The sequence below is a fragment of the Cyanistes caeruleus genome, chromosome 26 (assembly GCF_971803275.1).
Source record: "Cyanistes caeruleus chromosome 26, bCyaCae1.hap1.1, whole genome shotgun sequence".
Lineage (NCBI taxonomy): Eukaryota > Metazoa > Chordata > Aves > Passeriformes > Paridae > Cyanistes > Cyanistes caeruleus.
This window is the reverse complement of record NC_141726.1, coordinates 5,223,625-5,244,851: the sequence shown is the minus strand read 5'-3', so window position 1 is coordinate 5,244,851 and position 21,227 is coordinate 5,223,625. Positions and strand designations below refer to the sequence as shown.

Sequence of the window (21,227 nt, the reverse complement as noted above, 5' to 3'; positions counted from 1 at the left end):
GTGAGACCCAGATCACAGCCCATGAGTGAATTTTGCCTTCCTGGAATGGGGAGTGAGCGCAGAGAGGCCGTCGGGGCTGGTGGTTTTTGCAGCCTGTTCTGAAAGCTGCCCGATTTCCCGCAGATGTGCACCCACCTGCTGCACGGCCTGCAGCTTTCACATCTGTAAATCACAACTTTTAACCCCCACCCCGCTGGCTCTGCAGTCTCAGGGGCAGATTTTCAGAGTTCTTACGGGTGGGAAAAGGCAGGAAGAGCCAGTGGGGATTTTCAGCAAGGCACGAATGGGCTGAATGCTTAAACCTGATGATTTTTACCTGCTGCTGAGAATACCCTCAGCTTTCCCTGTGTTCTGAAGGGCTTCAAAGATTTTTACAACTCCAGGAAAACTCTTGAAACCCTGGGAACAGGGATTCTGTGTCCTTCAGGCATTTGAGCCGCAGTTGCGTGGAAATTCGGGCGTGATGTTCCCTTTGATTTGGGAATGGGCCACAGCTCCCATGTCCATGGAGCTTTTGGAAGCTCTGGATTTCTGTTTAAATTAATGCCCTGCTTTGTTTTCCTTCCAGAGGGCTCAGTTTTGGGGTCTCCCAGCACAACCAAAGGCCCTGGCAGGGTTATCAGAAACAGGGTGGGCACAGGAGAGAGGCACAGGCGAGGTCTCAGCACTAACTCAGGAGATCAGGGGCTCCCAAAGCCTCCTAATCAATCCCAGCCTGCCTAGAACAAGCATCTCTCCTGCTGCTGCAGCTTCAGACACTAAAAATCCTACTGTAAATGCAACATATCTCTGTGCTTCCTGCCAGCTGGCCTGGAGCCAGCCTATTTCCTTCAAAAAGAAGGATATTTATTTTCATCCTCTTAGAGGCAGCCAATTCATCTCAGACCACCACCAGCTAAAAAAGCTTTATAAATTAGCAGCCTTTTTTTTTTTTTTTCTTTTTTTCTCTTTTTTTTTTTTTTTTTCCCCTTCCTAATTCTCTCTCTCCCCCACCCCTTTAAATATTATTTTCCTTTGGTTGTTGGTGTGAGCGCTGTGCCAGGACATGCGAGCCGGGGCGCATTGCGCCACACTCCCCTTTCTCCCCGAGCTGCAGAAAGACAGTAGCGGCAGTGTCTCACGAAATCCAGAGGAAACCAAAGCAAAGCCCGGCCGTGACTGATTCTCCTTCCAAATGGCGTAAGCAGGCCAACTTCAAACATGTGAATAATGAGTTATCTGTGCCTGACTTTGTTCGGCAGCACAAGGGATGGTGCTTCCCAACGTTTCCCTCCTGCTCCCTCCTGTGAACTCCTGGGCTCTGATTTGAGCTGGCCGGGGCTCGGAGGGCACCTCCGTCATCCTGCGTCACATTTCGTCCCTTCCAGCTCCCTTCCAGCTCTGTGCTGTCCTCTCCTCCCTCCTTCCCTGCCACTGGGGCTCCACCGGATTCCTCTGGGCTGGGAATTTCCCATGGCAGGTCCAGGATTCCAGGGAGAACCTGAGCGAGGTTCTTGCCTTGTGTTCGAGGTGTGCAAAGATGAAACCAGCCCAGCATCTGCTGCAAGGGACAGGCCTGCTGTTCCCATAACACAGGAGTTTCACATGTGGCTTCTTTCTGGAGCACATGCTGGGACTTGATAGTCTAGCCCAGACTCAGACTGGGAAAAAATTCCAGCCTCTGCAGAGGACTGGCGTGTCTCTCTGAAGTACCTATTTCGAGGGATTTGAAAGGTGTTTTGCACATTGAGACTGAGTTTTATCCACTGCTGATTGCTTTCTTGTGGTCCCTCCTCACGGACGTGTAGAGACTGAGCCATGGCTTTATGGGCAGGGACTGCTCCTGGAGTTAGGCTGGGAATATTTGGGCAGAGCCTTGGTGGGAGGAGGGTGGAATGCCAGGGGGATGCTTGGATGCTTTGAAGGAGGCTGAGTGTGGCTCCAGCTGCTGTGCCAGCCCATGCCACCCTCTCCTGGCTCTCATCTCCTCCTGTCTGGAGCCGAGGCAACGATCTGCAGAGCGTGTGTGTGTGTGTGTTTGTGCGCTCCTGAACGTCCCTCGGCGTTTCCTCCGCTCCAGCTTGCCGCCAGCATTCCGCAGCCAGGCTCCCGGGGAGGGCCCAGCCGCTTCCCAACATCTGCTGTGCCGGCAGCACGGGGCTGAGCCGGGGGCTGGGGATGAGCGTGACACCCAGCAGGGCTGGGAGGAGGCTGTGCAGCTCCTCGGCTCTCATCTAACTCCATCTACAGAGAAATCAGGGAACTGGGGCTCCCACTCACCCCACAAAGTGGTGCTTTTTTTTTAAATCTCTGAGATTTTGGTGTCACTCGAGCCATGAATTTCCTGGAACCCCTTTCTACCTTTGATATTCTGCATCTCAGTAACCTGAGGAAATCAGCTGCTTTTCAGAACTCCCCCTCCACATGGAAACCCCATCCCAGTCCCAGCTTGGGAAGCCACATCAGGTTGCACGCTCCTAGAAGGAAGAGTGAGCTCTGTTTGGTCTTTGAAATATTTTAATGCAGAAAGCATGTCTTTAAATCATAGCTCTGAGGGTCTGAGCTCGTGTGGCACACACTGCTTCGCTGTCTGCATTCCAAGGAAACACCCAAAACTTCCAGTATGCTTCTTATTACCGGCCTAAAGTGTCAAATTCACGTCGGCTCTTCCAGCTGGGAAGTGTTCAATGGGATCGTTTGTTTGATGTGCTGATACAGATCTTGTTATTACATCGGGATCGTAGGTGATCTGTCAATGTTTACATCATGTCATGTTCAATACCGGAGTTAACCGATCCCGAAACCCGACCCAGCGCTAAAACCCTGGCAAGGAGTGCCCGAGGTCAGGAGCTGCCACCATTTGATCGCTCCGAGCTCTGCTTTTGCCATAAATATTGACCTGCAAGCCAGTGCTGGCCCAGCTGGAAACTCAGTGCAGCATCTCCAACCCCAACAGCGCCTTTTGTGCCCCAAAAATTCACAGGTCGGGGTGATTAAGGTTTCTCAGACACATTTCTCGGGACGAGGGCTGGGGCTGTTTGAAGTTGAGTGAAAATCCGCCCACTGGCATTGGGAGGCTTTGAGTCAGTGCTTGGGTGAAGGTAGAAACCACCTTCCTGTTCTCTAAGGTATGAGCTATTGTTCACTGGTTTCCTCTCCATGACAGCTGTGGGCAGATGGGGAAGGGCTTTTAATGAAGCCAACCGCTGCAGAAATTAAAAAGCTCAGGTTGTTCTGATGAAAGAAACCCATTAACAGCGATTCTCTCTTGCGTGACAAAGTCTGACGTCCCCAGCCCTAAGTGACAAGCGGCAGGAAGTCCTGGGGAGACAGCTTGAGCTAAAGAGGGCTGCCAGGCCAAGCTGGTGGTTTTTAACTCGTTCTCTGCCTTGTTTCACAGGGTTTGGGACCTCCAGGTCCCACACGTGGGGTGGGACACAGACTGCAGAGGGTCTGGGAGAGCTGGGAAAAGCCCTGATCCCACCATCCTCGTGTTTGCTTTGACTTACATTCCCATCAAGTTTCCCACTTTCTTTTCAGGGGGTTGGTAATTGTCTCCCCACAAAGCAAACCCTTCCGGAGGGTGTTTTCTCCAGGCTGTGCCCACGTTGGGTGAGGGCGGGCACCGGAGCGGCCACGGTGCAACGTGACACAGCCACGTGAAACCCTTGGTGGGGCTGCACGGCTGAATAATCTTAAAAAAACTCTATCAGCATTGAGATTGATATAATTTTTTCCAGGATTTTCCCCAGATATCACCACAGGTTTGTGCTGAGATAGAGGAAGGGAATTTAATTTTCATTTGATTTCTGGGGAATTTGGTCTTTGAAGTCTTTTTGGCTTTCCTGTGAAGCTCTGCCCAAAATAAAACTGGGTAAAGGTGAAATATAACCCTATTTTTCTTCTTCTGTGCTTAAATGTATAATGAAATAATAAAATGTGGGCTAAAACCCCAGTGCACACACTTTTCCCCTGGAAAAAACACCATGTGACGGATGCTGCTCACAACTCCAAAGGCCTTGGATAATGCAGAGGTGCCTGAGGTCTGGGGACACACAGAGATGAGAAGAGATCGTTTATGGTCTTGCTTTGAGGTTTCCTTGGTTTACTTCACACAGCAGGGAAAATACATTTTGAAAATACCACTGGGTTTTTGCTTTCTGCTGGGTTCGTCCTCCCCAAGTTTTCCTCTCTGGTGCCAGCGCGTTTTCCCTCGGTTTGGACTTACATCCCTGGAAGTCTGGGGATTACAGAGCAGGGAGGGGATGGTGGGGCTCACCTGGATGTGGAGAGAGCAGAGAGGGGTGAAAGCCCCTCAGAACCTGTGGCTGGCAGGGGTTTGCTGGTGGGAGCTGGGAGTGTGAGTTCCCCTCTGGAGCTCCTCAGACAGCCTGGTGAGCGCAGCCTGATCAGGAGATACCAGACTCTGGATTTAAAGAGGGGGAAGTGTGGGGACTTTCTGTGACTTTGCTCTGAACTGACACCGCGCTCACAGAGCTGTGCAGATGCGAGGGGGAAGGGCAGGGGGGGTGAGGGCGAGAGGCGCCTGCGTTTATCGCCTTTAAAACGCTCTGCTTCGCTTTCCTTTTCTTCTTTAAAAGCCACCAAGAGCCGAGCTTGGCTTGGTGGATGCCGGGCTGGAGGATCTGATAAGGCCCAGCTCTCTGAAGAGCTACATGAGGGTTTCTTCCCATCCTTTCATGCCTGCACATCTCCAGTGCCCTGAGCGCCGGGATTGCGCCGGGGCGAGGCGGTGCCACCTGGGGAAGGCGCCTTCGCGGCAGGTGCAGAGAGCTGGGGCTGTTCTGGGGTGCTCTGAACCCTGCACTGATGGAAAGCTGAGGCTCCTCTGGAGCCCCTCCATCAGTAACTGAGTGTAACTGAGACTGGAACCCGGCCCAGAGAGAGAGCGAAGCCGTTTGGCGATGAATAATACAGTAAAATGTGAAAGTTCTGTATCAAGTGCGTTTCACGCGCCTCTCGCCTCAGGACAATTAGCATAAATTTAATAATTATTGCCCTGTGCCAGCAGCTGCTACCTAAGGAGCTGGGAGTGCTTGATGAACGCTCATTAGCTGTTGGCCTGCCTGGGGGAGGAGGGTGATTAGTCTGCCCATTTTATGAGGAGGAAAGAGGAACAGAGAGAAGCAAAGTCAGGTGGCCAAGGTGTGGTACCGGGCTGATCCCATCCCTCCTGTGCCTCCTCCAGCCCCACTTGGCTCTGACCGAGCTGGGTGGGCACAGCTGGGTGGGGGCTGGAGTAAGATGAGGGTTTGTTCTTGATGCAGTGAGAAAATGCTGCAGAAAACACTTTAAATTCAATGTTTGCTGCTTGCCCAGTCCCTGCTTTGCCAGGACATGGTTTCTCCTGCCTTGCACGTCTCCCCTCTGTGTTGAGAGGCGGTGAGGGCTGCTGGAGGTCGGTCACTCAGGCAGGGACTGATCCAGCTCCTTGACTGGAGACTTTCTGGAGGATCTGGAGCCTGCCCCGTGGGTCATTATGTGTCCATCTGCCCCGGGAGCTGCTCTCTGCTCTCTGGCACCCATTATTATCCCTTGTGAATAACAGCAAACCACAGAGACAGAGGCTGCGCTGGCTCCCTGCATAACCAGGCTGCTGCAGCCAAAGGGGAGCTGATCAGATACCAAACTCTTTTATCACGTTCCAGGGCACAGACAAAAGCTGGAAGACCAAGCCAAACCCTTCACCGACCGCTACGGAGAGCTGGAGCGGCTGCGCCAGTCCATGAGAGTCACCCCGACAACACCCAACCCCCGCGGATCCCTCAGCACCCCGAGCCACTTCGGCTCCCAGGCTCAAACTCCAATCCAAGGTAACCCCCAGCTGTCCCAGTGTCACCCCCAAACCCTCGTGTTCCTGGCACGGCTGAGTGCGAACCACCCTCTGGATGGGATTTTAGAGCTGCAGTCTCCCTGCTTAAGGAGCCAGGGAGGGGTTTGTGTGGATTTCTTGACCTTGGAAGCCTTGTTGCACCCATTAAGTCGCTTTTTGCAGCATCAGATCTGGGCTTTGAGGAACAAGGGAGCAGCAGGAGCACGAGGGAGGTGCGAGCAGCACCCTTTGAACCCAGCAGCTCCTCTGACATGAAGGCAGCCGCGCTATGGTTATGCATCAGCCAGAGAGGCTGCTCCGTGCTTTACATGCTAATCCCAACGGTTTCTTATCATTGTGAGGCTGCCAAGTGCGGTGATCCCTCTCCCAGCTCCAGCATGATTCCCCACACGGATGCACACCTGCATGGGCACACACACACACACACAGAGCCTTTGCTCTTCCCAGATCTGCCAGCGGCAAAGAGCGCCCGAGTCCCTGGGCGTTCCCCAGGAATCTGCAGCTTGCTGCCAGGAGCTGCCACTGGAGTTACCTGACGGAGATCAGGCTGCTCATCCTGGAATTTCAGTCCCAAACTAAGCAAGGCATTAAAATATCTCAGCTGCTGTGCTGTTCCTGGCTTTCTGCACGGGCAGATGCCACCAGGATGAATCAAGGGATCGTTCTCCTGTCCTTTTCTGTGCTGCTTTTCCGTGTGCTTTCGGTCTCGCTGGGTCTTTTCCTTCAGAAATCGGTAGAGATACTAACAGGGCTTCAAGGGATAGCATTTAAGCTGTCTGTGTTTGGAATTTTGGTGAGAAGTGGCACTTCTGGGAAAGTTTCATAGAAAAAGCTCCCAAGAGCCTCGTGCTGTGTTTTCAGAAGGGATATGGTGGTTTGAAAGCCTCGGTGTCATTGGCAAAGAAGGGGTTTTGGGTGTAAAGACATGTTTGAAAATGTTACCCGAACTGTAAAAGCTGTGCCGCTCCTCCCAGCCCAAAATTACAGAGAAAATTTAATTTATTTCTCATTGAAATGCAAATCTCCATGCTTGGAATTTTCATTGACATTAGCAGGCTTTATGAGAAGAACACGGGCATTTTGTTTAGGATTATCATTTGGGTTTTTTAAAAAGCACAAGGAGAGAGAGAAAGAGTTTCCTAGGCTTGTCCCGTTGGCCGCATCATAAAGAAAGAGATTCTTGAGGGAAGAAAAAAAGATTTGTATTTTAAATTAGCACAGCTCCCTGCAGTGCCAGAAACCCAAAGAGCGTCGTTTGGAGCGAAGAATCAGGTGATGACACAAATTCAACGAGAAAAAAAATGGAGTTGGCCACAAGCTACCGCCCCTGCCAAATTCCCAAATGTCAAGTGACAGCAGGAGTGGAGACACACAAAATTAGCCTCTGAAATCATTCCTGCAGTGTGAATCCCAAGTCCCAGGAATGCTGCAAAAGGCGGTTTGTGCACGCTCTGCTCTTGGCTCCCTTGTTCCCGAGTCGGAGGAACCCTCTTAAAATGACTGTGGGCTCCGGAGCAGGACCAGCTCGGTAATTTTCAACTCAGCCCTGTCCTTTTGACACAGCTCTGGCTATGACCAATCATAATCATCATTTCAAAAACCCCTCTTTCTCTTGCGCACACACACACACACGCCTTATTCACAAAGATCATAATTTTTACTCGAGCAAGTGGAGCCCGGCCCGTGCCAAGAATAACACGGGAGTTAACAGGCCTGTAATTCTCACAACTTGGCACGTTCTTGGGTAACACACAGGAGAGGCCGATTAGTGGGAAGCAGAATGAGATTCCAGCGGGGAGGGGAGATGGGGCAGGCTGGGGTTCATCCAGCCCCCGCTATCTTTTACGGGGTGCTTCCCAAGGTTAATGTTTTTAGCAGGGATTAAGAGGGGGACAAGGAAGGTTTTTTCCTCCATCAGTGCCCGGTTCCCCCTGCTCCTGTGCTGGGGTTGCTCGGCCTCCCTGTTCTGCTGACCAAGCACAAACTTCCTAATCCGCTCCTGGCAAAAGCAGGCTGGGAGCCGGGATGCTCAGGAACAGCCCTGGCCACTGTGGGGGGATCCCAGCACCTCCCTGAACACAGCATGTGAGTTTGGGGTTTTAGGCAGGCAGGAGACAGGGTTTATCTTTAGAACTGGGGTTCCTGGGAGGTGTGTTTGCTCTGGCCCAGTCCAGTCTCTCCTCCTGAGGAGGGAAAGCCGTGGTCGTGGTGGAGATCACGGCAAGGACGCCGCTGGGAGTGGAACAAGGGTCTGGCCCTCAGCCACTCGCAGAGGCTTTCAGTAAAGCAGCCCCTGGAGGTTATAAATAGCCCCCATGTAAAATGATCATCCTGAGGTTAAATGGTCTCAAACCAAAACCCTCCCGGTAAGAGAAAGCCGATGGTTTCTGAAGGGCATGCCAGGAAATAAGGGAGGAGAGAGCGCGGCTCCGAGGCCGAGCGGGTCAGGTCCTGCTCTCTCCAGTGTCAGGGTATTCCAGTGGCTCCTTGCCCCGCTCAGCTGGGCAGACACTCGATCCCTTCCCATGCCTGTCCCCAGATGGGATGGGCACTGGCAACCCTGCACACACCAGATCTCATTCCCACTTGTGCTGCTCGGGGGGTAAATAGGGTAATTCTGGGTGTGATGAGGTGCACCTCTCACTGAGCTGCTGGGCAGGTCAGACCCTCCTCAGCACCCAGCTCTGCTTCCCTGGCTTCAGCCCAGCAGAGCCTCTGTTGAGGATTTGGCCCAGTGCTTCTCCAGAGAGGTCTGGAAAATCTGAGTGTTTGCAATCCCAGCTCTGCCATCCCCACAGCAAGACACCAAGCTGTCATTAGGATGCTTTGAAACGGTTCCTTATTACCAGGCACGCCAAGCCAGAGCCTCGCGTGCCTGCTTCAGTCCAGTTTTGCCTTCTAGCTTAGAAAAATCAAGTAGCTCTCTGAAGTGAAGCAAGATGTTACAGGGACTTCTGCTGTCTGCCTTCAGCTGCTTCTCAGAGCCCCCAGGCTCAGGGGAGGTGGGCTGGTGACAGACACACGTTGTCCCCAGGAGCAGCCCCCAGTTCTCTGTGTCCTCCCTTGCCCATGTTTCAGCAGTGGCTCAGGCTGAACCATTTTGTTCCCAGCGCAGCAGAGCAGGACCGCCCACGCCCGACTTCTGTGGTGGAAACATCTTCAACCACTCAAAAGCAATTGTGTGCCTTGTCCAGCAGCATGGAGGGGCCTTGTGCTCCCCGGGACAATTGCAAAGGGGTTTTAGATTGGATCTCCTCGGTACCAGAGCGAGCTGTTCTGATTGATGCGTTTCATGTCCCTCTGCACACTCTTGGTTTTGCTCCAGAGAAGCCAAACTCCCTTGATTTCACTGGAAGGACAGTAAATGTCAGATCCTTTTGCAAGCCTCTCCTAGTGCCTGCTGAATGGTTTTGGGGAGACTCTGTTCACTGGTGAAGAGCTTCAGATCTCCTGATCTGGAATTTGCTCAGCTTTGTTCCCAATCCATTACTTCAGCCCAGCGCAACATTTTTATCATCAGCAGAATGCTTCATCATATGCCTTTAAAGTAAAGTCTTTCTCTCTCTTTTTCTTTTTAAATATACATTTTTAAAGTATTACATTACTTTTAAGGAGCCTCTTGGCATAGGCAGCAAGTGCCCCTATTGTTTCCGAAATGCAACGTGGCTGCTCTGAGGTTAAGTCCTGAATTATGGGCCCAGCAAATACACTGAATTGCTGCTTCCTAATCCCTGTCCAGATTGACTTATGGTTTCTTTAAAATATCCGTTTCTTAATGGATAAAAACATTCTACCATGGGCAGAGACTAAATTGTTTCCAAAGGAAGCTAGGCAAGCATTAGTGGGAAGAAAACATATTGTGGGATTCAGCTTCAGCCTCAAAGGAAGGAACATGCTCGAGATGGGTTTCCTGCCTGCTTTCAAGCTTCTGTGTCTATCTTTAAACTGCTTTTCTCCTCCTCTCCTTTACATCTGTGATGTCCCTGCAGTGAATTTGGCATGGAGCAGTCACAGATGAACCACAGAGCGGTGCTGGGCAGGAGCTGCCCCCAGGACAGAGTCCAGGCAGCCGCGACCGCTGCGTTTGTGCCGTGGACGCGTGGCTGTCCCCACACAACAGCAAGGAATCCCTCGGGATTTGCCTCAGGGGTGCCATCCTGCCTTGAACACGTAATTCCCAGAGAGCTGGGATGCACAGTGCCAGGCTCAGAGCGGGGTGGGGAGCCCCCAGCCCGCTGGAGCCCCCTGTGCCATCACCCCTCCACAGTGGGATTCCCATGGCAGACGCGGCCTGGCCCAAACCTGCTCGGCAGGCAAGGTGGTCTAGCTGCAGGCTGGGTTATAAATCCAGCAGCTTCCTTTTATGTAGTCAGGGCTTGTTAATTTGTTTTAATACCCTTTGAATACAGGTAAAGAGCAAAGCGCAGGCAGGGCGGAGGGGAGTGCCTGCCATCCCCGCTCAGCCCACCCACCCGCTCCAATTAGCACCGTTATTCATTAGCGGGGACTGCGGGATGCAGAGGGCAGGGGGATGCGGGCAGAGGGCTCTGGGATGAGCGAGGCTGAGCAGGAAGCTGAGAGAGCTGGGCTTGTTTAGTCTAGCAAAGGGCAGGAGGGGAGCGGAGCCGATTGCTCTGCGTAAATACATGGAGGGGGTGAGCGCGGAGAGGCAGAGGAGCTCATGTCAGCTCTGGAGGATACTGCAGGCACATGGGGCTGAACTGGCTCTGCATAAATCCACAGCAGAATTAGGAGCAGGGTCCTCCCCAGAAGGATGAGTCCAGATCATTGGAGCATCTCGATGGACCTGGAAGGGTTTGCAGAGGAGGCCGAGACGCGGCGCATGATTCACTGAGCTGGGAACACCTGGGAATTTCCTTCCTCTGCTGCTGCCCGGAGTATTTGGGGTGGGAGAGGACCCAGGAGCTGCGTTTGTGCTGCTCGGCAGGGTGGGTTTGGGGCCACGTGTGTGTGTGCACGGCAGCACACGGTGACCGGGGAGAATCGCTAAACTGAGCAGCAAACGTGCTTGGCAGTGTTGAGGTGGTGCCTGGCGATGCTGTGATAAGGACCTGTGTGTTGTTGTGTTTTGGTTTGGGGTTTGCGTTTGGTTTTTTTTTCAGAGCCTGCAGAGGAAGTCCGTGCACCCAGTTTGTGAGCTGGTTCTATCAGATACAGAGCAGCGCTCCAAGGGCGTGTAACAACGGATGCTGTTCACACCCTCCTTTTTTTTTTTTTTTCTTTTCAACACCTCCCCTCCTCCCCCAAAATATATTTTGCTCTATTTTACGTGGGCTGGGAGGAAGGGGCCGTTTTCTTTTTTAGTTGGCTCTGACTTGGAAACAAATGAACTTGTTAACATACGTGACAGAGGCGTGAGAGCGTGCCTGCATGCGTGGGTGGGGAGGAGAGCGGCGCCTTCTCTAGAGATGAGCTGGGGCTTCACAGATCAGATGCATCTCGTGCACCTTCCCATGGAGATTCTCTCCTTCTCTTGGCCACCTGCCTCTCCGTGCTCCCACGTGGAGTTAGTGTGATCAGGGGAATGAAGTGGAGATGGACCAAGATCAGAAAAAAATGCTCAGAGATGGCTGGGAGGTCTGAGAGTGACAGAAATGAGCAAAAACAGCCAAAGGTATATCCAGAGTGGGAATGTCCGTCCCCACACCTCACACACGTGCTGGTGTGTTATATACAGAAGCATAAAGTATCATTAGTGTTTACATTGTCGTCAATCATTGTGGAGTAAGACAGGAAAGGAGGGCTTTTTACCCTGGGGTAGATTTTTCATGAGAATTTTGCAAAGCACGTAGAATTAAAATAGTGATTGATGGCCAGGCTGAAGATATTTTATATTCTATGCTCTTGGAGAGTGCCATGCTATCGAGCTCCCTTTAAATTCCCTTTATTCTCTGTCTCACACGCTGTGAGCATTTGTTGTGTAACATCCACACGAGCTCAGGTATATTGCTGTGGTTCATCAGCCACCACGTGCTCCCCACATCTCTAAGGTGGAGACCAGCTGGTGTCTGGGGTGCTGAGGAGCTGCTCAGGTTCCTCACGTCGCTGCCTGGCCCCAGACAATCTGATAATGATGATCCTGCTGTACACCAGGCCCCGGTGCTGTGCTCTGCCACACGCCCGGAGTGAGCTGGTTGTCTGGGTACCATTGCAGCACTGAAGAGGTCCTGATGTGTCTTCTGCTGCCCTTTCTTCCCTCCAGGCAGAGCAGATGTGTTCCTGGGTTGGGAGGTAGTGGCAGCACTCACTGCTCCTCTGGGATGGATGCACATCAATCCCTAAAACCACCTGCAGGGCCCATTGCTTCATCTCCTCAAAGGCTTCCAGGGACCTCAGAGTAGATCCACCAGCCCTGACCCCGCCAGGGTGCAGGGACCAGTTCCACTCCATCCAAGGCAGCTCCCAAACCCAACGTGGTCTGAAGGGAGGTGGCTGAACACACCCAGAGAAACCTCTGTGGTCGGCAGCCTCACGAAGCAGCCCTTCCCACCTCATGGCCAGCCCTTGCCACCATGACCCAGCCGAGGTTTGGCTGCCATCAGAGGCATCTCCTTGCATTTATCTCCTGGCCACCCACCCAAGGAAAGACCTGAATTGTCTCTGAGGCAGAGAGAGAGCTGCTGTGTCACTGCAGCACTGTTGTTTTATCTGGAAAGGGGCTGAGCAGCTTTCAAAGCATGTTTCTATCCGGCCCCACATGCGAGGGGGGGACTTGGGGGTCCTCAAAAGGTGCAAATTACAGCTGCACAATTAAATCACGGGGTGTGTCCCGGCCTCTGCGGTCCCCGGGGCAGCTCAGCCCTAAGGAGGAGACAGTGGCATTACTAATCAGGGCTTTGACCTTTACATGGCTTTTATTTAATACACATTCCACACTTCCCCAAACTCCCATCCAAAACATTGACATTTCCGCTGATAGATTGGGTCAGATTTTGGAGTAGTTGGGGGACTCAATTCACTCTTACAATGGTTAAATTCTTACAGCTAAATGGGCTTATTCAGTTAGTGCAGCAGCTGGTGTGATTTCGAGAAGAAAATAAACATTTCCTTCAAATATTTTGATTGGCAACTGGACAACTGAAGTACTCAAGCTCGGATTGCCAGGGTCCAAAAAAGCAAATGGGGGCTGGACGGCGAATAAGCGAGGGAAAACCGTAGTAAATCCTCGGAGGCAGCACCATGGAGCAGATGTGTGTGAGATGTGCAGGGGAAGGGGACAGCAAAATGGGGGTTTTTAAGCCCATTTTCTGCTGTGATTCCAAAGGGAACACGGGGTCTGAGGGTGCAGCTTCACCCACTCCTTGTTCCCTGGCTTTGCTCTGCAGCTGTTTGCTCCAGGTTGCTGTTTGATCCTGGCTGTGCAGAGGGTCCTTGCTGCTGAGTTAGGTGGTTATGGAGGGCGTTAATGGCCATGTTTTATTTGGATCTCGCCAGGGTTGTTTCAGTGGAGATTTCCTCGGATGCAGGGCAGGGGCGTGAGGCTCCAATATGAGGCAGCCAGGATGGAGGGGAAGCCCTGAAGTGAAGGAGATGAGATGGAGAGGGAACCTTGAGGCGAGGACCAAGATAGAAGGGGCGGATGTGAGGTGACAGCGCTGAGGTGGAGGGTCAGTTGTGAGGTGAAGGAGATGGGATGGAGGGGACAGCCTGAGGTGATGGAGCCAGGATGGAGAGGGTGCTGAGGTGAGGGTGCTGAGCTGGAGAGAGAGTTGTGAAGTGAGGGAGACGGGATGGAGGGGCAGCCTGGGGGTGAAGGATACAGGAGAGAGGGGCAGCCCTGAGGTGAGGACCAAGATGAAGGGGAGCCCTGAGGTGAAGTAGATGGGACAGAGGGGAGTCCTGAGGTGAAGGACACAGCATGGAGGGCACCCCTGCAGTGAAGGACACGGTACAGAGGGGAGTCCTGAGGTGAAGGACACAGCATGGAGGGCACCCGTGAGGTGAAGCACTCAGGACAGAGGGGAGTCCCGAGGTGCCGGCCCTGAGGCGATGGCGAGGCCCCGGCCCCCTCTGGCGGCCGCCTCCCCTCCCCGCCTCTTTTCCCGCCTCTTTTCCCGCCTCCTTCCCTCATCCCGCCGGGCGCCCCCTGCTGGCGGCGGGGGCTGCCGCCTCAGGCGGGCCCTGCGCGGGCCGCGGGCAGCGGAGTTTTGTTTTTGGAGTGGTTTGGGGCTTTATTTGTAGCCTCAGACTGGTCAGGGAAAGCTGGAGCTTTATTCCAGGCCAGACGTAGAGCCCAAGGCCGGCGGGTGTGAAAGCGAGCTGGTCACGGCCGCTCGAACACCTCACGAGCTGCTGCTGAGCGTGGATTCCTTTGAGGGGCTCGCATGGAGGGATTCGCTTTTTGGAGGATCCAAATTCGCAGATCTCAGCCCTGCAGAGTGCTCTGGCCAAGGGTTCAGAGCCTGCCAAAGCTGTACCTGAGTGTCTCCAGACCCCACGGCCTCGCTGTGCCTGGCCCCTAATTAACACTCTTACACGCTCCTGTCTAAATTAGTAGCAGGGACCCACTGCCAAATGGTGCAAATTCAGGCCAATAAAATGTAGCCTCTAAAAAAAAAAAAACCTCTTTGAGTGCACTATAGAGGAAAAGGAAAATGTGCCTTGAGCGCTCAGGTTTGATTTCTATTTGCATTTTATGGAATATTATTTATAGAGCTGTGAAAAGTAATGAAGGAGCGCTGGAGGTTCTGGGAAGGCAGCAAGCAGCAGTCTGCCTCTTTTGGGGGCTGAGGGGGGTTTGGAGGCTGCTTTTTCTCAGTGCAGGGCTGCCGAATTTAAGGGGAGACATTCCTTAAGCACTTTTTCTTTCCAGTCCAGGTGCAGGCAGGATTTCTGCCCCATGGTCCTGTCTCAAGCTGTGATGCTGCTGGATTGCTACGGCCATGGGGTTGTGCTTGCATCTCCAAACCTCAGCTCCCAGTGCCTGGCAGTGGCTGTGGCTGTAGCACGGCTTTGGGATGGGTCCTGGTGTCCTTCTGGGCTGTGAAATTAGGTTGGGAGAGCTTTTCCTACCTCTGTGCTTTTCCAGCCAGCCCAGCACGGAGCAGGGCCGGTCCTGTGGCCAGGCAGCCGCTTCCACAGGCGCTTTCCAGCTCCGGGTGTGTGCAGAGCACTGTGGTTTGGGACAGCTTTGAGCTGCTCCTCTCTTATCTCGCCCCAAAGCCACAGCCACGTTCACAAACCAGGTGCTCCCCCGCCTTTCCCCTCCGTGGAGCCTGCGTGGGAAGGCAGGCGCTGCTGGGCGCCCGCAAAAGGGCTGCAGGGGAGGGAGGGAGGATCCTCCCCTTCTCCTTCCACAGCTGAAGGACTCACCTGGGATCAGAAGGGAGGTTCAGATCAAATCCCCTACATACCTGCTCCTCCAGAGCGTGCCCGTGTCACTAGGTAGCTGGAAGGGATTGAATCAAGTGTTTTCTCCTGGGGAAATGCTTCGGGGCCTGGAATGCCAGCCCCGAGAAGTTAAAAATGCTTCATTGTAATGAATAGATCTGAAACGCACGTCCCTGTGCATGCAGAGCAGCCACACAACCCTCTGGATGTGTGTTTGTATGTATATGCATCTCCAAAACCAACAGGCGTGTTTAGCATACTCACCTCACCTTCTCTTGCTCTGAGGGATACAAAATCCAGCTGATGTGACCAAAAAAAAGCACTTTTGAGGCTGGGTGGCATCCCACTAGCAAAGGAGAAAGGCCCTGCTTTTAATAAGAGGGCAATAGAGAAGGTCTGAAGGACAGAGGTTTCACTTCTCTCCTTGAAGAACAAACCTCATTTCTCTGTGCCTTGATGCACCAAGGCCAGAGGTTCCTGGGCTCTGTCTCAGCCTTGGGACAGCTGAGGCAGCCACAGGAATCCCTCCAGCTCCTCAAAGGAGCTTCTGCTGTGGATTCCCACCTCTAACCTGGATTTTCTGCAGGAGGATGGGGTCCAAAGCCAAGGTCCCTTTCCAGCTCCAAGCTGGCTCGACCCCCTTTGGGTTTAGACCCTCCAGGAAAAGGCGTGGGAGGCTCCAGTGTCCAATGGAGCTGGGGAACATCCCCACCACGCTGCCCCCTGTCTCCCTTCCCCCAGCAGAGAGCCTGAATTTCTCACTCTCTTTATCCTCTTGGAAGGAGAAAAATACACAGAGAACTCAAGCAGAGGGATATTGTGGCTCCTGGCTTGGGAGTTTTCAGCTGTGTGTTTATCAGCTCCATCCCCTGATGGTATCAGCACGAACAGGCCACCCACAAGAAGGCTTAGCAGGCTGGTCTGGGCTCCAGCTTTTCCTGCCTGTCTCCATGTGTGTGTGTGTGTGTGTGTGTGTGTGTATACAGCAGGGATGGATGATCCCAGGGTCCGGCCGTCTGGGGCCTGCCTCCATTTATTTACTACACAGCTGATGTCATGGCTAAACATCTTTTTTCTGTGTTTATGGGGTGTGCTGCTTTAGTCTGCCCGAGATGAATAGACCCCTAAGAGAAGTCAGCTTAGCCGTGTCCCTTCTTGGATAGGAAACAACAAATTTTAGGACAGGAAATGGGAGCAACTTAAACAAATGGGTTTAGGGTTTTTATTTAAGTCCCTCAGCTCTTTTTCCCTGGCGGTCCCAAGAGGTGCTTTCCCTTCTAATTCCTTGGGAATGCTCTAACCACCCCCTCTCCTCCCTCACCCCGGCAGGCACGTCGGAGCTGAGCCCCTTCTCGGACCCGCGGCAGTTCGAGCGCTCCTTCCCGACGCTGCCGGCGCTGACAGAAACGCGTTTCTCCGACCCACGGATGCATTACCCCGGTGCCATGTCCGCCGCCTTCCCCTACACCGCCACGCCCTCGGCCACGGGCATCGGGGGCATTAGCATGACCAGCATGCCCACCACCACCCGCTTCCACCACACCTACCTGCCGCCCCCGTACCCCAGCTCCACGCAGAACCAGAGCGGGCCCTTCCAGGCCAACCCCTCTCCCTACCACTTGTACTACGGGACGTCCTCGGGCTCCTACCAGTTCTCCATGGTGGCGGGAGGCGAGCGCTCGCCCACCCGCATGCTCTCGTCCTGCACGAGCGCCTCGGCGGGGAACAACCTGATGAACCCCAGCCTGGGCGCGCAGAACGACGGCGTGGACGCGGACGGCAGCCACAGCAATTCCCCCACCACCATGAGCACCACTGGCAGGATGGATGAGTCCGTCTGGAGACCCTACTGAGGAGGAACTCAGCTGGGCACCCGTGTCTTTAACTTAATCAGCCAACGTGGCTCCTTTTGGGAGCGACCAAAGTGATGCCAAGGGAAAAGGTAAACCAAAGTCTTCCAAACCCAAAGCAAAGGATTCTCTGCATGCAAACATCAAGCGAAGACGGACCGAGACCTTCGCTACATTTCAAGGTGAACACCCACGAGGCTTGAATGTGTCGCTTGATGTGGTTCCTTCCGTATGTTTTAGGTATGTGGATTGTACATAGGGAAAAAAAACCCCAAGGACGTGTGGAATCAGATGTTTGGTACTTGCAGAACACTTCTCGTTCATCTCACTCACACCTCTTCCCCACACAAAGCATTCAAAAGTGAGGATAACCTCACCCTTCCTCTGCGAAATGGTTCAGAGAAGAGAAAAAACCCCAGGGAGTCATCCGAGCCATCTCTCTGCCAGTGCAGGAGGACTGAACTTTTAGAAAAAGGAGGAAAAAAAAAGAAAAAAAACCCCATTGTCTCCTGTCCTTCCCTCCCCGCTGGTGAAGGGTCCCTGAGCACCAAAGAGCGGTGGGGTCTGCAGCACAGCCAGGGGCACTGGGGCTCAGTCAGCCACGTGAACAAGAGCTGTGATGTGATTATTGTTATTATTTGTTGATGACCAAAGCTGTATTGTTCATTTTGGTGTCATTGTCGCCCTTTGTCAATCAGTAACGTGGCTGACCCCGGGCCTGCCTGACCCCTCCCCTCCATGTTTACACATGAAATGTACTTTTTACAGAGGTGTTTTGTTCTGTTTGTTTGCTCTCTTGTCCTGACTTCACCATTCAGCTCTTTGCTCCCCTTAGCAAACCTCAGTGATGGTGGCTGAAGTGAAGGCGGCGTTCAGGACAATCTGAGACGTTTGAGATGCACTTCCAAGGGGCTCAGGAGCCTTTGCCACCGTTCTGCAGGTGTTCCTTCCGTCCCCTCTGAGCAGCAACACTCACTGCTGGTGGCAAAGCATCATAAATCTGTTCTGGTCCATTCCCATGTTCTCACACAGAGAGGATTAACAGCCTCTTATTCTGACTCACATGTGTCAGTTGATCCTGGAAGCTCTGAGATGTGGAGAAAGGAGCAGTTTCTCCTCTTGGTGGTGGGGATGTTGGGAATTGATGCTGTGTGGCCTTTTCCATCCCCTCACACTCCTTCCCCCAGGTGACCCCGAGCACGGGGACCTCGCTGTAGAGGGATAAGCTGAAGAGAGAGGGCACTCAAGGTGCCACTGGTGGCATTTGCAGGAACCAGGTCTGCCAAGCACCACACACCAAAGAGATGGCAACCAAACCCTCCATGGTGGGAGGCGGCTGGAGGGGCACTGAGGGCTCCTCCAAAACCAGCTCAGGGGCTTGGCTCTGGTCACAACACAGGGTTTGTCACCTCCTGCAGGCCAGCTGTGCCCTCTGCTGGCACGGGAATTGGGGCTGGATTCAGGATTCCTCGTGCTGGGAGGGCACAGACAGATTCCTGGGGATCCATGCCTGCAGTACCCACTGCCCTGGAGAGCCCTCCCCGCAGCCAGGGGACACTCCCACCCCCAGTGCCACCAGCACCGCGCCTTTCTCTCTCCATCCCTCCCATAAACACAAGAAAACCCAACCCCCAGAGCTGCCCTCCTGGTCCCTGAGCCTCAGTGCCACCGTCCCAGCCTTGTCACCTGTCCCCAGCTCCCAGCTGGCAGCCGGTCACCCTCAGCACAGAGCCCTGGAATTGCACTACCACGGCGAGGCTGGAGCAGCACATCCTGGCTGCCCTGGAGAGCTGCCATGACCACTCACACTTCCATAAGCAACAAAGAACAACTCTTTTCAATAGTAATAATAATAATAATGATAATGATAATAATAATTTAAAAAAAACACACAAAAACAAAGCCTTACCCCAGCAAAACTGCAACCTCCACTTGCCTTAGCGCCGGCGCTCGCCAGCTCTGGAGCTGGACAGGGCAGCCTGTGTTCTGATGCCTTTTTGCATTTGTCATCCCATCCCACTGGTTGAAAGCACAAAGGAAACAAGGCATTCGTAGTTGTAGGTTAATTTAAAACTGTTTGTAGTGAGTTTTAAAAGAAAAAAAATAATAAAAAGAATGGCAACGATGTTTTTATGACATATTGTCATATGAAGGTGTAAATAGATGCACCTCTGTTGTATGCAAATGGTCACGAGACAGGCCAATGTTTTTTGCTTTGCACTATAATTTGCTTTTTTTTTAAAAAAAAAAAATGCACAATTGCTTGTACAGTAAAGCCCCTTTGTCTGGCTCACAGAATATTTAACTATAAAATCTAATTTTTGGTCTTATTTGTTATAATAATATAATTCTTAAATGTGTTGAAGGATACGATTCTTAATAATGCTTCTAATACGTGTATGTGCAGGGTAAAATAACACCAGACTAAGGAGATGAGATCAGAGATCTTTATAGATAAAGAAGGCTAAAGTTGTTGGGTTTTTTAATGGTGTCTTATGATGGACATTAAAAAAAGAAAATAATGCTAGCGATACCAAAAAATGTGGTTATTTGTGTAATACCCCAGCCTTACTTGAAGGTAATACCCTATATTTAATATGTAGCCCAATTTTTAACCTGTAGCACTTGTCACTGGGGAGGTGGGGAGGGGAGAGGAAGAGGAGGGTCTGCTCCTGGAGAAGTCATTGGGGAAGCTGTGGCTGGAGGAGTCTCCCGGCTCTGGCTCCCCTGGGAACAGCCAGGCTCCGCGGGGCTGCCGTGGGGACAGAGCCACGGCTGGGGGACGGTTCTGCTTTTCTGGTATGGGGTCACTTCTGCTCCGCTGCCCGTGGCCGTGTAATCCTGTCAATGCCATGTGGAACAATAAACGAATGGTTACAACGGCCCCGCTGCCTCCCGCCTGTCTCTGCTCGCCGTGCCCGGCCCAGGGGGCTCCTCACTCTGCTCTGTCCCAGTGAAGAGGAAGGTTCCTCACTCTGCTCTGTCCCTGTGCAGAGGAAGGTTCCTCACGCTGTTCTTTGTCCTGGTGCAGAGGAAGGTTCCTCATTCCTCACTCTGCTCTGTCCCTGTGCAGAGGAAGGTTCCTCACGCTGTTCTTTGTCCTGGTGCAGAGGAAGGTTCCTCATTCCTCACTCTGCTCTGTCCCTGTGCAGAGGAAGGTTCCTCACGCTGTTCTTTGTCCTGGTGCAGAGGAAGGTTCATCATTCCTCACTCTGCTCTGTCCCTGTCCCAGTGCAGTGGAAGGTTCCTCATTCCTCACGCTTCTCTGTCCCTGTGCAGAGGAAGGTTCCTCACTCTGTTCTTTGTCCTGGTGCAGAGGAAGGTTCCTCACTCTGCTCTGTCCCTGTCCCAGTGCAGAGGAAGGTTCATCACTGTTCTTTCCCAGTGCAGAGGAAGGCTCCTCACGCTGTTCTTTCTCCATGCTTTGATTTTCGGCTCATTCAGAGCACCCCGCTAACCAGATTCGGTGTTTGGGGGCTGCTCTTGGCCGCAGTTGGGCACCACAAGGGTACCCAGGCGAGGCCAAGCAGGGGTGGGATGGGATGGGAGAACCTGAACTCCCTGAAAACCCATTTAAACCTCTCCAGAGGGCTCTGGAGCACTCCCCGTGCCCGGGGGCAGCCCTGGCGGGGTGAGCTCTGCATCCCCTCCTTCCCTGCCCTCCTCCTGCCAGCGCTGTCCCGAGCCGCAAAAGCTCCGCACAAATCCCGCAGGACCCAAACTCCTGGCGGTGCGAGCCCCCAGAAATCAAACGGCAGCTGAAAGGCAAAAATAAAAAGATCCCACAAGAGGACCCAATGCCAGGGGCTCCCGAGGAGCCGGGGAGCTCAGCTCCAGAATTATTCACGAGCCCGGGGCCATTCCCAAAGCTCTGCATCCCCTCTCAGCATCTCCCTGAGCGGAGCCCACAGAGGCGTTTGCGTGGAAAGAGGGAAAATAAAAAAATTAGGAAAAGCCCCAAACAAACCACAATAAATGCTGGTAGCCGGCTCCACAGTCCTGGCCAGCGGGAATATGTTCCAAGGAAAATCCGAGAGTTTGTCTTTTCCTCACAGCTACAGGGAGAGGAAACACCCCGAGGTGCAGCTGTTATTTCCAGGAACTTTCTGTTCCAAACGGATCCGGGATTTTCTCACAGCTTCGGTCAGAGCTGCAGAGGGAAGAGAGAAGGAAAAGGATGGGTGAAGAAAGAG

General features: G+C 53.0%; 1 protein-coding gene across 1 annotated transcript in view; it reads left to right on the top strand.

The window, feature by feature from the left end:
• RUNX3 (RUNX family transcription factor 3) overlaps positions 1-19,918 on the top strand; it is a 39,588-nt gene extending 19,670 nt beyond the window's left edge. Inside the window, exons 4-5 of the mRNA XM_086863444.1 lie at positions 5,649-5,813; positions 16,514-19,918. Coding sequence (XP_086719570.1) covers positions 5,649-5,813; positions 16,514-17,037 — 689 coding nt within the window. The 3' untranslated portion in view covers positions 17,038-19,918. The remainder of the gene's footprint in view (positions 1-5,648; positions 5,814-16,513) is intronic.
• Positions 19,919-21,227: the final 1,309 nt, after the last annotated feature.